This window comes from Spodoptera frugiperda, chromosome 5, assembly GCF_023101765.2.
Source record: "Spodoptera frugiperda isolate SF20-4 chromosome 5, AGI-APGP_CSIRO_Sfru_2.0, whole genome shotgun sequence".
NCBI classification, from domain to species: Eukaryota; Metazoa; Arthropoda; class Insecta; order Lepidoptera; family Noctuidae; genus Spodoptera; species Spodoptera frugiperda.
Genome location: NC_064216.1, coordinates 11,739,964 through 11,756,549, shown reverse-complemented (window position 1 = coordinate 11,756,549; position 16,586 = coordinate 11,739,964). Strand labels below are relative to the sequence as shown.

The 16,586-nt window shown below is 37.9% G+C and overlaps 1 protein-coding gene across 1 annotated transcript; it reads left to right on the top strand.

Moving 5' to 3' along the window:
* Positions 1–421: 421 nt before the first annotated feature.
* On the top strand, positions 422–11,548 carry LOC118272055 (nucleolar MIF4G domain-containing protein 1 homolog). Its single transcript, XM_035588360.2, has 13 exons — positions 422–759; positions 3,734–3,959; positions 4,381–4,824; positions 5,142–5,440; positions 5,723–5,813; positions 6,220–6,432; positions 7,104–7,225; positions 7,765–7,961; positions 8,343–8,518; positions 8,977–9,161; positions 9,755–9,919; positions 10,402–10,533; positions 11,205–11,548. The coding sequence occupies exons 1-13, from the start codon at positions 550–552 to the stop codon at positions 11,499–11,501; spliced, it is 2,757 nt and encodes a 918-aa protein (XP_035444253.2). The 5' UTR covers positions 422–549; the 3' UTR covers positions 11,502–11,548.
* The last annotated feature ends 5,038 nt before the right edge of the window (positions 11,549–16,586 follow it).

The window sequence follows — 16,586 nt, the reverse complement described above, 5'->3', positions numbered from 1 at the left end:
AATCTATACGTGTAATGAAACGCTTGCGCCAAAACGTTTCTGAACAAAGACGTTAGAAAAATGTTCTGAAATTCCCGTTTCATACATACTTACATACATAACCTCACGCCTGTCTCCCATGGGGGTAGGCAGAGACAATGGAACGCCAATTGCCACGGTTCTTACACACTTCTTTCGCTTCATCAACAGTCATCAGTCTTTTCATGCATGCTCGTCGGTTTTCCCGTTTCATAATCCTGTACAAATAGTCGGACTGAATATTCGCAATAATTTTATATCACAGACATCATAATAATTTAGATGGAGTAAATCATAATATTTTACCTTTTTGTTTTCAAAATGTGCTTCAAGGAAAAGTACTACTACTACTATTCTGTTTCCGAACGAAGTAGGAACAATAGACAGATGGGGCATTGTCAAATTTCAAATGTCAGACTTCATGTGACACTCGTGGAATCTGTAAATATTGAACATAACCTCAAAATAGTGTGTTATATTTGTGTATAAGATAGATTTTGAGAAGTATTCTGTATTTGTAAGCTTTATATAATGTCTAAAATGAAGAAAAACAAGTCCAACGCCAAACCTCAATTCGAAAACACGAGGAAAGCGCTTCGGAAACAGAAACGTCTGCAGAAAAAGGTGCACCGGCAGGAACATTATTTGAAGAAGAATGTTGAGAAGCAGCAGCCAGTGTACACAGCTGGCAGGTTTGTCAAAAGACCTGCAGAATCTCCTGAACCAAAAGTGGAAGTTAAGGTAATTCAACATATCAGTATAATGTTATTTTATTGTGATCAGGATGCATGGAAGGAAGTTATATTTCCTTTGAAATTTCTGTATCTTCAGTACCTTATTGATAATTACATTAATATTAGTAAAACCTTAATACTATCGTAGATTGTGTCACAAAATTATATTACTCCATATATTTATTTAAAACACCCCAAAAATTTTATTTTTAAACATTACTTATAAAAATAAAAAAAAACAAAATAACATTTAAAAATATAAAAATAGGAGCCAACCAGTAGCGGGAGCATGGTCCAAGCTACCGGTGGTTAGGGCTCCAGAGACAGAAACCTCCTCACAATACGTGCCGTTTCGAGGAGTACTGCCTTCTGCATCAGGCCCTTGATCCATCCGCCCAACCCCAGCCTTCTAAGGTGGTTGTCGAGGCTGTTGGGTATTAAACCGTTGGCCGACACGACTATCGGCACAACGATAGCCGAATCCACATTCCACATGTCGACAACCTCGTGAGCCAAGTCAAGATATTTTATTTGTTTATCTTTTTCAGCTTTCACGAGGTTCTCGTCATGAGGGATGGTGATATCGATTATCATCGTGCGGCGCGCTTGTCGGTCTATCACCACTATATCAGGTTTGTTGGCTACAATAGTCCTGTCAGTGATGATAGATCGATCCCAGTACAACGTGATATGGCCGTTTTCGAGAACTGGATCGGGCGCATACTTGTAGTATGGAACCTCAAACTCAACAAGTTGGTAGTGCAAAGCAAGTTGCTGGTGGATAATCTTGGCCACCTGATTATGTCTATGCAAATATTCACCATTAGCCAAACGACCACAACCAGAAATTATATGTCTTATGGATTCACCAGGACTATGACATGCCCGACATATGTCAACGGTCCCATCCTTAATAATATATTTCCGGTAGTTATTCGTAAGGATAACTTCGTCCATAATTGCACAGACAAATCCTTCAGTTTCTCCAAAGAGATTACTGAATCGTAGCCAAGATACGGACGCCAGAAAATCTACACTGGGTCCATGAAGGGCCCGGAAGAAGCGTCCATGGAGCTCCTTGCTATGCCATACCTCCTTGCGGTCATTGACGCTTAGTACCACAGGTTTGCGCCAGTTCTCTTTTGCTAAAGATAGTGGAGTGAATCCATTGTCCACTGCCGCTACTTCTCGATGCATACCCTCGTTTACTTTCAGGAAATATTCCCTGAGGTTGCACACCTCACGGTTGTGAAGGGTCTTAGCATTTAACAAGCCTCGACCCCCACACTTCCGCGGGATGTACAACCTCATGATCGATGAACGAGGGTGATGCATACGATTTGCAGTCAGCAATGTTCGGACTCGCCTATCCAGAGTGTCAAGTTCAGTCTGAGTCCACTTGAGTATACCAAAAGAATACATTAGAACCGGCATGACCCAACCGTTATAGGCTCGCACCTTGTTTCCGCCTGATAATGAACTTTTCAGCACTTTATTCATGCGGCCAAAGAAGCGTTCCCGTAACGATTGCTTCATGTCCGGTCCATTAATGCCTAATCCCTCTGACATACCCAGGTACTTGTAAGTATCATTTGCGGACATCCTCGCTTCACATGCATGACAGCACATTTATCTACTCCAAATTCCATTCTGATGGAACTACTAAATTTTTCAGTTATTTTCAGTAGTTCCATCAGTTGTTTGTTATTTGGAGCAAACAACTTGAGGTCATCCATGTAAAGCAAGTGGGATATGACTAGACCCCTTCTCCGCAAAGGATAGCCTAGCCCTGAAGCCTCTAATAAAGTACTGAGAGGATTCAAGGCCAAGCAGAACCATAGTGGGCTCAGACTGTCACCCTGGAATATTCCTCGCACTATCCTTACAGGTTCTTCACTCCCTTGAATTTGTCTACATCCCGGATAGCAAAGCACAGTACTCCATTGCCTCATACATGACTGCAAGAAGGCGCGTAGAGTTGCATCTATCTTATACAACTCCAGCACCCTCATGAGCCATGTATGTGGCACAGAGTCATATGCCTTTTTATAATCTATCCAGCATGTAGACAAATTCTTTCGGGACCGACGAACCTGTTGGCTTACAACCATATCAATGAGGAGTAGCTCCTTAGTTCCACGAGACCCCTTCCTACATCCATTTTGAGATACAGACATAATGGAATGTTTTTCAATATGTTTTGTTATTTTTGTTCTCAAAATAGATGTAAGAAGTTTATAGACCGTTGGTAAACATGTTATTGGTCTATAATTTTTGGGTTCAGTGGAACTACCTGATTTATGGAGCAGATGGGTAACGCCTGTTGTTAGAAATTGGGGCAACGATCCAGCTTCTAAAGCTGCCTGGAATTGCGATGCTAAGCGAGAGTGTGAACTGGTGAACCATTTGAGCCAGAAGTTGTGCAGCCCGTCTGGCCCCGGTGATTTCCAATTTGGGACCGAACAGGCTGCACTGCTCACATCAGAGGAGGTAATTATCACCTCCTCCATCTCTGGCACAGTTTCACACCTTCGCTCAACATCACAGATCCAGTCATCCTCTGTGTGGCTAACAGGCACCGACCAGATGTTGCGCCAAAATGTGTTAGTGGCTTCATCATCCGGTCGCCGCCCATCAGTCACATCTTGGTTGGATCGTTCCCAATTTCTATATACCCACCTCTGATCTCTTTGGAACATGCGATTCTGAGTATATCGCTCAACTCGTTTTTTGTACCGATTACTTATTATTAAATATATTAACTCATGCAGGCAGTAGATAGAACTGATATGCCTGCATCATATTTATTTTATCTATTATTTCTAGTCCTTTAGGTATTAGCTCTTGTAGAAAGATATATGTTACTGGTATATGCATAATCATTTAATGATTAATTAAACTATTCCTTAACAATTTTTTCAAACATCAATTGTGAATCTGAAGACATAGAAATAAAATCACAACAACTTTATCTATTTCAGAAAAAGAAACCAAAACTGGAAACACCACTAGACATCCTGAACAAGGAACGGCAGAAAGAGAAGAATGTAGAAAAGAAGCTGAAAAATGAGATGGAGGAACAGAGAAAGAGAATGCTGCAGCAGGCCAATGAGGAAGAAGACAAGATTATTAAGAAGCTGGAAAAGCAGCTCGGACTGAACAAGACTAAGAACAAGAACAGCTACTTTGCTGATGATGGACTTGATTGTATCCTTTTTATTAAGCAAACTTATTTATGTGTGTTTTGTTTAGGATTATAAATATGTGTACTTCCCTTTTAACAATTTAAAAATTAACCATCAATTGTATTCTGTTCTTTGTTTAGTATTCTGCTTGCCCTGTTTGAGAAATCATAGCTACATAGTATTGTTTATTCAAATTTTCCTTCTAAAAGATAAAACAACATTTCTAATGTTGCGAATTCCATTCAGTATACTAATTAATATCATTTAAGTACTTTTATTACCATGTAGATTTATTTGTAATCTTTTGTGATATTTAAATAGTTTCTAGCAATACTTAAATATCAACAGCTTTCAACACACTGTAACTGTATACAGAGCTGTAGGCTCATCAAATTATAAATATTAAAACTAACGCAATAAATTCCCTAACCCAACAACAACAGATTTACTAGAATTATGTGACAAATCAACCACAGAACAGATTGTGGCAGCAGAGAAGCATCTAGCAGAAGTAGAAGGAGATTCTGACTTCGAAGAAGACTTAGCAGCAGTAACTGGAAAAGAAATTAAAGATAAAAAGAAAAATAAGAAGAAAGATAAAAAAGTTAGCAATGATAGTGAAGAAGATTTTGGTTCTGATGATGAAATGGGAAGCGGAGAAGAGTTTGATGAAGATTTGAGTGGAGAGGAAGAAGATGGGGATATGAGTGAGGGAGATGGCGATATGAATGAGGAAGACGGAGATGGCAGTGAAGGAGATGAATACATGAGTGAAGGGGATGGAGAAATGAGTGAAGGGGATGGAGAAATGAGTGAGGGAGATGAAGACATGATTGAAGGCGACAGTGAAGAAGAAAACGGTTATAGCACAGATGATGCTCCTGAAGGTATGTAGTGTAGTAGTTTTATTTTAGCTGTTATAACTTAATAATTCTGCTTAATTACTTTTAAAATTAGTTATGATATCCATTAACTCAAAAATACTCTATCTGAATTATTGTACAAGAGTGGGTTTAATGCCACTTGCTAGCCAACCAACCAACTTGTCAACTTGATAAAATTGGAACTTCTGTTCAGTAATTAAGTCACCTAATTGGTATATGCCCCATTTTAGTAATAATGTAATGGTAGTACCAAAGTATAATGATTTATCTTACTGTCAATACTGTAAATCAATTAATAACAAATCCAATCTTAATTACAGAAAAACCAACAAAAACATCGAAAGCAAAGAAACAAAAACTAGCCAATCAGAAAGAAGAGAAGAAAGCTGCAGCAGACACAAAGACAAATAAACAATCAAACAAAAAAGAGAAGATTGTCAAAGAAGAAGATCTAAGTAAAGTTTTCAGTGATGATGAGATATCACATCTTTCTGGTGATGATGATGATGATGATGAGGATTTGGATGAAGAAGCTCCTGTAGTGGAAAAGAAAGAAAAGCCGGACATTTGGGAAGATATCTATGGTCGAAAAAGGGATAAGGAAGGCAATATTATAAAGGTAAGCTGAATTGGACTTTAAATGTATGTGGAGTAAGGTTGATTATTAGTTGGAATAGATATTGCTTTAAGTTTGGGATTATTTTATGACATAGAACAAAGTTACGAACTAACAGACCATCTTTAACTATCTATGTATGTATGTATGTATGATAAGTTCAATGTATTCATAGTCATTTTATTAATTTTTAGCCATGATCGTCCCACTACCTGCAAAAGCCTCCCAACCCTCCTTTGTAGTAAAACCCTAATTTAATGTTGGCTTTTTTTTATTTGATTACAGGAAGAAAAAGGCGTCTACATCCCACCACATTTAAGAAATAAGGACTCTAGTTCGGATAAACAGCTGCTACAACTGAAGAGGCAAATTAAAAGTAAGTAACTTAGTCAATACTGTCACAATTATTAATAGCTTCAATAGTGAAACTTAAAAAAAAAATAGACAGCGTAGTTAGTGCAGTGCAACAAAATGAATTCAACACAAAACAAGCAATCTTAACAATTTTTCACAAGAGATTTTTAATTCTGGTTATTTTTCCTTTTTTTTTCTCCATCAGACGTCAAAATGAGCAAAAAATATAGAATGAAAAAACATTTATTTAGCATCAGACGATGCAGCATAAATACAAATAAAAAATTGGCAAATAAAAATTATGTAAAATGATTTACAAAAAGAATCTAAAAACAGCCAACAAAATACTTTAACTCTTTTAATATTGATGTGCATAAGAATATTACTATAACATATCTTTAACATACTTTCCCCTCCTCTCACTACAGGTATACTGAACAAACTAGCGGGTACAAATCTACACTGGGCTTGTACCTCAATAGAGAACCTGTATCAGTGCAACAGTAGGAACTCGGTGAACACGGCGCTGACGCAGCTGTGGCTGGACGCCACGGTGTCGCCGGCCGCCACGCCCGACAGAATGCTGGCTGAGCACGCCGCGCTCGTGTCCGTCTTACATGCTAATGTTGGGTCGGAGATCGGTAAGTCATATAAAAGTTTATTTATTTACTAGCGGACCCGACAGACGTTGTCCTGTCTACACGTCTTTAATTTGAAAATTTGTCGGATCCAATGTAAAACATTCCAAAATCAACAACTACTAATAAATTAAAAATTAATTAAAAAACATTATCCAGTGGACAAAATTGTCTAAACCATTCTCAGATCCCCTTGATCACACACAAAAAATTTCATCAAAATCGGTTCAGTCGTTTAAGAGAAGTTCAGTGACATACACACTTACAGAAGAATTATATATATAAAGATTTATTACTACAAAGTACAACTATCATAACAGGAACTCTTAATGCAATAGTAACTGTATTGCGTTTCTTTCCTCGTTCTTCTTCTTATAAATCTACATTTTGGAAGCACTAGATGCTCTAATTGGCCGGTGCGAATGAACCTACCAATCATAGCACTCTTCATTCGATCGATTGCACGATTCGAGCTCGTTAAATGTAAAACAAACTCCTACTAAGCCCTCTGTTGACCGACAGACGAACGGTAGAGCTTTAGTAATAGGCTGTTTTACCTATTGAGTATGGAACTTTAAAAGTTATGTAGTTATTTCGGGTTTTGGTTTTGCTTAACTAAACAAATCACTAGAATTAAATATTATATTATATATCATATGTATTGTATTTTCTAGGAGCCCACTTCCTACAAGAGCTATCGAAACGGTTCGACGACATGATGCAGAGTCCACAGCCAGTCAGTGACAAGACGCTTGATAACTTGGTGGCGTGTCTCGCTCATTTGTATAGTTTCAAGGTATTGTATTCATACTTATAGTTATTTACAAAAATCTGTTGTAATTGTATTCATATTTACAAAAATCTGTGGTAAAATGCTGCAATTTTAAAATCTCTGCTTGCACTTAACTATTATTAATTATAAATTGAAGACGAGTATGTATGGCGAATAATAATTGAATATGCATTTACTCTATAGTCGATTCCCGGGTTGGGCAGATTATTATTAAAGTATTTCGATAATTTCCCAGCAGTACGACGAAATCTGTATTTGTACCTTACTTATTTGAGCCAATAACCTCACTTGGTAATAGAACCCATAACAGAACTGGTAAAAAATCTATGTTAAGAACGTTATTATAAACATTCTGTTGATTCCCGGGTCAGGCAAAGTATTGAAATATTTCGATAATTTCTTAGTAGCAGGACGTAATCTGTATTTGTACCTTACTTATTTGAGCCAATAACCTCACTTGGTAATAGAACCCATAACAGAACTGGTAAAAAATCTATGTTAAGAACGTAATTATAAACGTTCTGTTATAATGTCTATTACAGATCTACCACGCAACTCTTCTGTACGACATTCTGACCCGTCTCCTGGACTCTATATCGGAGAAGAACATAGAGTGTGTTCTGGTCGCTCTGCGGTGTGTGGGAGGAGTGCTGAGGAAGGAGGAACCACTCGCTCTGAAGAACTTCATACATGACACACAGGGAAGAGTTGCCAAGCTGAATGAGGCTTCTGCTGCTGGGTAAGGAATTAAAACTACATGTTTTCATTATCTACTGTTTTGTTAAGAAACTATTTGATTTTAAGAAATAACTAACCCTTACGAGCGCGTTCGCGTAAAGCGAATTCATACAAAGTGTACAGTTTATCGTATTGCTTTACATAGTCTAGTATATCCATCCATAAATAAAAAAATTAAGAGAAAATGATTCCATATCACACAATTTTCAAGATATTAATTAAGTAATAAATCTCTTAGTTTTATTACATAACATTTATTTATTATTAATTTGTCTTAACGCCAAAAAATCGTAAACAATTTACCCATTTGCGCAAAGTATGCGCTAACAACACCCATTTTGCGCAAACCAAAAACTTACCTAAAATCACTTTCCACCCACAGGTCCCGTATAAAATTCCTGTTAGAAGTTCTAATGGCTGTTAAAAACAACAACTTGACGAAGATACCGAACTACGAGCCGACGTATGCTGAACATCTTAAAAAGATGACGAGAACCATTATTAGGAAGGGCAACTACATCACTCCACTGAACATCAGGCTTGAAGACTTGTTGAAAGGTAGGTTTCATAGAAATGTGATCAAATCTACACTGCCTCGTTGGCCGAGTGGTCGCTTTGTGACGGCTGGGCAAGGGGTGTCGGTTTCTATTCCAGGGACGGTGAAAATTTTTTCGTATATTTCATGTACAATGTACAGTGGCATTATTTGCTGTAATTTCGGGAATAAAGGCACGACGATACGACGTGATAATCACTTATTACGTAGGAGAGTAAGGTTTTTATAGAATGTTCCTTAGATCACCCAAAGGTGATGCGGGTTCCCATAGATGACAATGATTACTTACCATCAAGTGAGTCATGCACTCCTTTCTTAATTGAACCACATGAATCTCTGAACACACATTTGTTCGAGTATTGTATTAGCAAGATCTTCAGAAATAGCTTTATTATGTAAATGATATGTAGACGTATCATATTTGCAACCGCTCAAAAATAAAATTTCTGTCTATTTCCAGCGGACGAGCGAGGCAAATGGTGGGTGGTAGGTTCAGCGTGGGAAGGCAACAGGCCCCGACCAGAGGAGAAGCCCAGCAACAAGGCAGTGCCCACTGCTGACCAGAAACTGCTGGAACTGGCCCGGCAACAGAGGATGAATACTGATGTGAGAAGAAGCATCTTCTGTGTTATCATGTCTGCTGAGGTAAGTCTAGAAGAAATATGGAGTAATTTTTGTATGTACAAAAGAAAACTGGTGTATTTTGTTATATAAAATGAAAAAGAAAATCCCCTTCCCCCCTCACACCAAATCTCTAAATCCCCAAAAGGCTGGCAACACACTCATAAACTCCTCTGTTGTTGCGGATTGATTACTAATTTACCATAAAGTGATACATCTGCTCGTTTGCCATCCTGTACTACTTTACGTAACAGAGAGTAAAGTTAAGAAAAAGAAAATCCTCCGACCAGTCGAGGTGATCATCTGATCATGCCTGGCGGGCTTTCTGCTCAGCTGTGCACTGTGTTGGGATTTTTCTCCATGTTTATTCGCATGTAAACTTCATAATGTGCAATGCAGAAGTTATGACATCATCCGTTGATTTACTCGTCGATCGTCTATGTGTGACTTCCGTAATCTATCACTTGTCATGTGTTGCCATACTATGAAGAATGCTCCTCTACTTAATGAAGAATAATTTAATTTTCCATCACCACTAGCAGTATAGTCGCCAACTTTGAATTGGAGACACGGTTGCCATAAAGAAGAATAACAGCAATGGCTTTTTATATTTTCAGGACTATATGGACGCGTTTGAGAAACTCCAGCACTTAGGTCTGAAAGGGCAACAAGAGAGGGAGATCGTACACGTACTACTAGCTTGCTGTCTTCAGGAGAAGACATATAACCCGTACTATGCAGTGCTGGGACAGAAACTATGCGACACTGATCGGAAATACCAGGTGCGTAAGGTTCAAAGTTGTATGCACTTGCATAATAATCTAATCAACGAAGCGAGTTAGTTTATGGTTTCTTGTTGGTAATTAAGGAACACGTAAAGAAAAGCTATTTTTTATACGCATTTTTTAAATATTCTATTTGTTTTGTCTCTTGGCGTTTTAACTGTCTTTACTAAAATCAGTTAAACTTTAATATTTTACATGAATTTACTTGCATCTCCCATTAGTACAACCCAATACTTAATACTCAATTCTTTATTGGTTTACATGTAAGACATAGTCGGTATACTTGACTAGGAAACAATGTGGACCCTGTCGGTCACAACAATATAAGTTTAGGAGAGAACACACTTTTACATGACATTTAAAAAAGTAGGTATATCAAATGACACGTGTAATACAAATCAAATAAAATCACTATAAAGGTGATACAACCACTTGTTGTTAAACTTCTACTTAATAACCATTTTTGCGCACTATTCCAGCTATCAATCCAGTTCTCAGTGTGGGATAAGATCAAGGAACTGGACAGCATATCGAAGCAGTCCACGACGAACCTGGCGCAGTTCCTCATACACCTCATCATGGAGAAAGGACTAGCTCTTTCTGTATTGAAGGTAAGTAACAGCATCATTTTTATTACAATAACAAAACAACAATCGCCATCGACCTACACGACAGCACTTCCATCCCCATCATATAGATGGTTGGCAACGCACCTGTGACTCCTTTGGTGTTGCGGGTATCCATGGGCGGCGCTCGTTTGCCATAAAAAAATCTATTCCATAAAAAAACATCAAAATTTCGCGTGCGCGTGCTTTCGCATGATCGGCTGTAGCTGCCGTTAGCAGCGATACGCCCGCGCCCGCGTTATCGGAAGACTAGTAGGTATTTGGGAACTTAACACGCGCGTGCTAATGAAATGTTGTTGTTTTGATATTGTGATAAATATAAAAATATTAAGCATATAAAAAAGTTTCTTTGGGAAAGTTGTTTGTAATCATGAGTACAATCACGTGTTTAAATATCCTTCACTAATTACCAGTCACCCTATCCAATCGATACTATATATTTTATATATTATATTATAAAGCAGAAGAGTTTGTTTTTTTGTTTGTTTGGACGCGCTAATCTCCGGAACTACTGGTCCGATTTGAAAAAATATTTTTGTGTTGGGTAATGCATTTATCGAGGAAGGTTATATGCTATGGGTATATCGGATGAAACCGCGCGAAAGTACCTAGTATACAATATACATAGCCCTAATAAATGACATTTCTGTCCCCAGGTAATACAATTCTCGGAACTGAACAAGCATACCGTCCGCTTCATGCGTCAGATTCTTCTCTCCATAATCATGAATGCGGACTTCCAATCTTCTCTAGAAGTTTTCCACCGAATTTCAAAACCACCCAAACTCCACTTGTTTAGAGAAAGTATCAGACTGTTCATTCAACATTTCCTCATAAAGAACGCTGGAAAGAAGAGTGAGGTCCTCTCTGCAGAAGAATTGGTCACTTTAAAAGAACGAGCCCAAGAAGTTGATAAGATTTTGACTTTACATGAGTCTAAGTTGAAGTTTTAGTGTTATAAGTGTAATGTAAGGTATAACTATTATATTTTTGTATTGTTTTTTGGTGTTTTCTTTCTTGTTTTTTGGTATTTCTGGGTTTAGATCGCCATGTAAACCTAATTGACTGAGTGTAACTCAGGTGCAGCTAGGCTATTCTGTGATTGTCAATTCGAAACCTTCTAAGAGAGCTCGATCGCATTCTCGCCCGTCATTGGTCGAAATTATTCTTACAACCAATGACATGGTGTTTACTGAGCACAAAAAGTATGCATGAAAAGACTGATGACTGTAGATGAAGCGAAAGAAGTATGTAAGATTTGTAGCAATTGGCTTTCCATTGTCTCTGCCTACCCCCATGGGAGACAGACAGGTAAGTATGTATCACAAAAACGTTAGTCCTCAGCTCGTTAGCCTTGATTATTTTTTCATGCAAAATTAGTCCTTGTAGTGTTATACTTATAATCCATTTATCAATCTATTTAATTAGCTTTAAATTTAATAGATCAACATGAACAAGGCTATATTAATATTTGCTGTTCGTTAAAAATAATGCCAACAGTTACCATATTGCATGTTTGCACTTTGATAATTGCATTCGATTAGTAGGTACCTACTGCTAGTGACATTGAAATTAATATTGTTATGTCATCAATTATATTATTTCATTTCCATGTAAAATACACTTGGGAGCAAAGAAACGGGAGCCTCTAGCGTTTTTCTTTTTCATTTTTTTGATAAATATTTTCGGTTACATCGGTCGTATGAAAGATAATTTAATTAAGTACCTTTAGAATAAGAGTATGTATGTCTAGTACGAATATCACTTTTAAAGTTATGAAGTGTTCTTTAAAACTGAAAAATAAAACGCTAGTGGATTCGTTTTTTTGCTTCTAAGTGCAGGTAATTAGGTAGGTATCTACTTAAGTAAGTAGGTACTAAATGTTTGTCCCAGAAAGATATGTTATTCGAAATAATGCAAAGTAATAGGTTTGTTTAGTTAAAAATACATACTAGTATCCCTAGACCTACCTATGCATTTCGATTACTGTACCTAAACGTAGGTATAGTAAACTCATACTATAGATACAGTGAACATCAATAATTTTCTTGCAACACACGACAAAAATATTGCTCTTCATTATTTTAATATACCGTAGGTAGTTATTACAAGATTTTAAAATATTAATAGTGGTGTCAAATTCACAGATCAATTTCAACAAAGAGTACCGTTTACCCACTAGTTGTTACTAAGGCTTTGTTCATATTGGCGACTCGGTGTGCCTAACAAGGGATTTATTATGTGAGGAATGTGAAAATTAAATACAACAAACATGTGGTATATTATTGAAATTTTAACTATACATAGAAACAAAACAAGCTGACCTATATTCAAATGTACCTAGACTTTATTGGTAATATTTTAAAGTTTAATTGCAATGTTAAAGTTTTAAAAATGAATCTATGTGCATTTTTTATTGAATTTTTTTTAAGGGGAGAAAGTCATCCAATGCCTTCTCCCGCCCTGGACTTAGCGAGAGGGAGTGTTAGACTTTTACTGACTAAAAACCACCCCGTTCCTATTCCTGCTTTTCGAGCCGGATCCCCGATAAACCCGCTAGGTAGTCTGCAGATCCGGACCTGGTGGTGGTCTGATGGCTCTTTGAGGTGCGCGCAGAAGTTGCAAAACGCAAGGCGCCGAAATCTATATGCCTTAAAAGCACCTTATCAGGCTACCTAACTCGGTAACCTATGAATATTGTACAACAAGCAATACACACAGACCACGAATAGCTAACTAGGTCCCTTCTGCGACGTATTTAATTAATAACATTGTTGCAAAACAAACACGGACCAACATATTTGAGAAGAATAATAATAAGGTACACACACGCCACGGATTGTCATAAGTACTTACAAGTATATACGTATTTCCATATCGAGTAAACTGATAAAGTATATACACAATTGCATGGGAAATTTTTGCCACGTGTAAGATAAATCCTTTATTGGTACAAGGATATCGTTGCATTTGTGTCAATAGGCTATATATACCTACTAGCTTCTGTTAACGGCTTCAACCGCGTTCCCGTGGGATTAAAATCACCGAAGTCAGCTCACATACCCTGTCTGTATACCAAATTTCATCAAAATCCGTTCAGTAGTTTCAGCGTGATTGACGGACAACAATGGGGGTAGTCAGAGACAATGAAACGTTAATTACTACGAATCTTACATACCTCTTTCGCGTTTGTTTGTGTTTTCATGTATACTCGTCGGCTAATATATCGCCAATCTGGTCGCTATATATCCGTCTAGGGCGCCCTCTACTAAACAATTCTACCTATATTTACTAATGGAAAACTGTAATTCTAATTTCCAAAACAAAAACAAAAGAAGGTATTAACACGAGGAAATATTAGGCGTGCCACACACGATCAAAAGCTTTCTTTAATTGATTCCTGTTTCGAAACTTTTGACGGAATGTGTCTGCATTGTGGGTTGTGGTACAAGTCTGAAACTGTAAGCGAGTATTCATCAACTCAACAACGCATCTGTACCTAAAGCTAGCTGACCCTTTTAGTATGTCAAGTAACGAAACATCTTTTTTTGTATTAACATGACCTACTTAATTAAAGCCTAATCGATGAAATTGGAAGCTGAAAAGTGTTATTTGCTTATTCCTTACTTTTTTAATCTAGCAAAGTCTTATGTCCCCGAAGGGGTAGGCAGGCGTGCATATTGCGGTTCGTCATGCCACTGTACAATGTACATTGTGCAGTTGTGCACCCACTTTTCACCATTTGTGTTATAAGTCCCATGTGACGGGGGTGAGCCTACTGCCATATACTGACATACACAATTCCATACTTCGTGCTACTACTGACAATTCTTCGAAAAACCGGAAAAAAACCCAGCGATGCTTTGCCCGACCAGGGAATAGAACCCGAGATCTCTTGCACGACAGTTGCACTTGTAACCACTCTACCAACGAGGCAGTCACACATACCTATAATATGTACCTATTTACATAATTACACAAGTGAAACCGTAAGATCATACGATGCAATCTAGCCTTAACTAGTTTCGGCTAGTTTCAAAAACGTTAGGTAATGGAAAATATTTTAAAACTGTTTATTCAGCATCATAATTCAATAATCGATGTGCAATGTTTATTTCGCAATAGTTCGCTAATCACTTCTGACTTAGTAAGTTTACCAGTGGTCAGATTAGCTAAAGACTACCATTGGGAACAATAGAGCCTGGCCAATGAAAACTGTTAAAACTAAAATTACGTAATTTTTTTAAAAAAAGCTCAAGAGCCTGGGTCCTGGCTTTATGGAAGGGAGTTTTGGCCTCCGGTAACTTCACAACTCACATGGATAAACTGAAACACACGTAATGCAAGCGTTGTTTTATGGGGATTTCTGTGAGGCCGAGGTAGTGGTATCACTCTGGTCGAACCGGGCCCTGCAGTGCCGAAGCATGGCTCTCCCGCACTTGAACTTACTTTATTTTATTTCCTTTTGGTAAATTCGTACTGAAGGATACGAATTGTTTCTTTTAATAAAAGTGGCAGTCCTAGACATACACATTACTACTACACATAATCTAGTTTATAAGGGTGGTTGGCACCAGAGATGTGCTGTGTAGCCATGCTACGAAGATGTAATAACTAAGCTTTGAAACTATAGCACGCATCCATAGTACGCATCTTCCCATATAAAAAACAAAGATTAGCTGAATATGATTTGTGGAAGCCAAACGCATCCACAGCAACGAAGCATAGCCCATCTCTGGTGGAAAATCTCCCTAATTAGGATACATAAATTCATTGCACTACGTCTAATAGGGGTACTAATTTCTTATTTCTATGGCTTCGTATAAATTATACTTTTTTGTCAAACTAGTCTTGATGTTTTCTACCAGTGGGAGACAGCAATTAATTTAATTAAGTAACTTTTGTTGACGAACTGTAGGAGCTTCCTTTTCTAATAGATTATGGGAATGAATATGAGTTTTTAAGGATGTTGTTTATTGAATGTCGTGACGTGCATTCAGTTGACGCCGTGGCTGGGCGGTCAACTACTGCAAAACGTGTCACAGGGTTTGATTGATTTTAATTACGACTAAAAAACCCGAATTAATACCTCCTACCTACCTACCTGTAATTTTCAGTTGCGTTAAATGAAAACTTAAACCTAAGTACTTCTAGATGGGGCCGAGTCGGGCTAATTTCCGACCCGGGTTACCGGGTCCCCGACTCGGAGAGCAGGATTAGGAACAGGGTTGATTTTAGTCAGTAAGAGTCTAACACTCACCTCACCCAAGGCGAGAGAAAGCACTGGATGATTTTCCCTCATCAAAAAAACCTTTCTTTATAACGAAGCCATGCACATTTTCCTTTAATACTTATTAGTTACAACTTAGGTTACATTTTCGAATGCACCTCACCTCGAGCTGAGAAGACTGGGTATCTTATCGTAGCCTCTGTCTGTCTAACGACTGTCGCTTATCAGGCCGATGGTAATGTGGCCAGCTCCTGATAACGTGTGATAATATGCATGCGGTGTATCTAACTACTTCGCTGGTGATTTTCAGGACTGTAAAGCTAGGCTAGGCTTGTAGGTAACTTCTGTGCCTAAATGACTTATGTTTCAAATGTGACTAAATTATTTCTCCAAATTTTTTTGCAACTTTTGACGTAGGTACTTAGTTATTTGAGGGGTCTGCATAACTTATGTGTTAAAATTATTTTTCTTATTTTTTTTTTACAATTAAGTACTTACGTGCAGTATCTAGTTAGTCGAGAGTTCGCAAGGGCGATTGCCAAATGGGATTTTGGGTTCGATTGCCTTGGAAAGTCAGGCAAAAAATTATAACAACTGACCAGGGGGCTTACTCTTGAATCCAATTCCAATCGATCGACATTGATATTGTGTAATTTCGTACTCTTGAGTTCCGTCCTCTGAATGCTCTTTTAACACAGCTCACCTTTTTTTTTTAGGGTGGAAAATCATCCAATGACTTCTCCCGCCTTGGGCGAGGCGAGAGGGAGTGTCAGACTCTTACTGACTAAAAACCACCCCGTTCCTACTC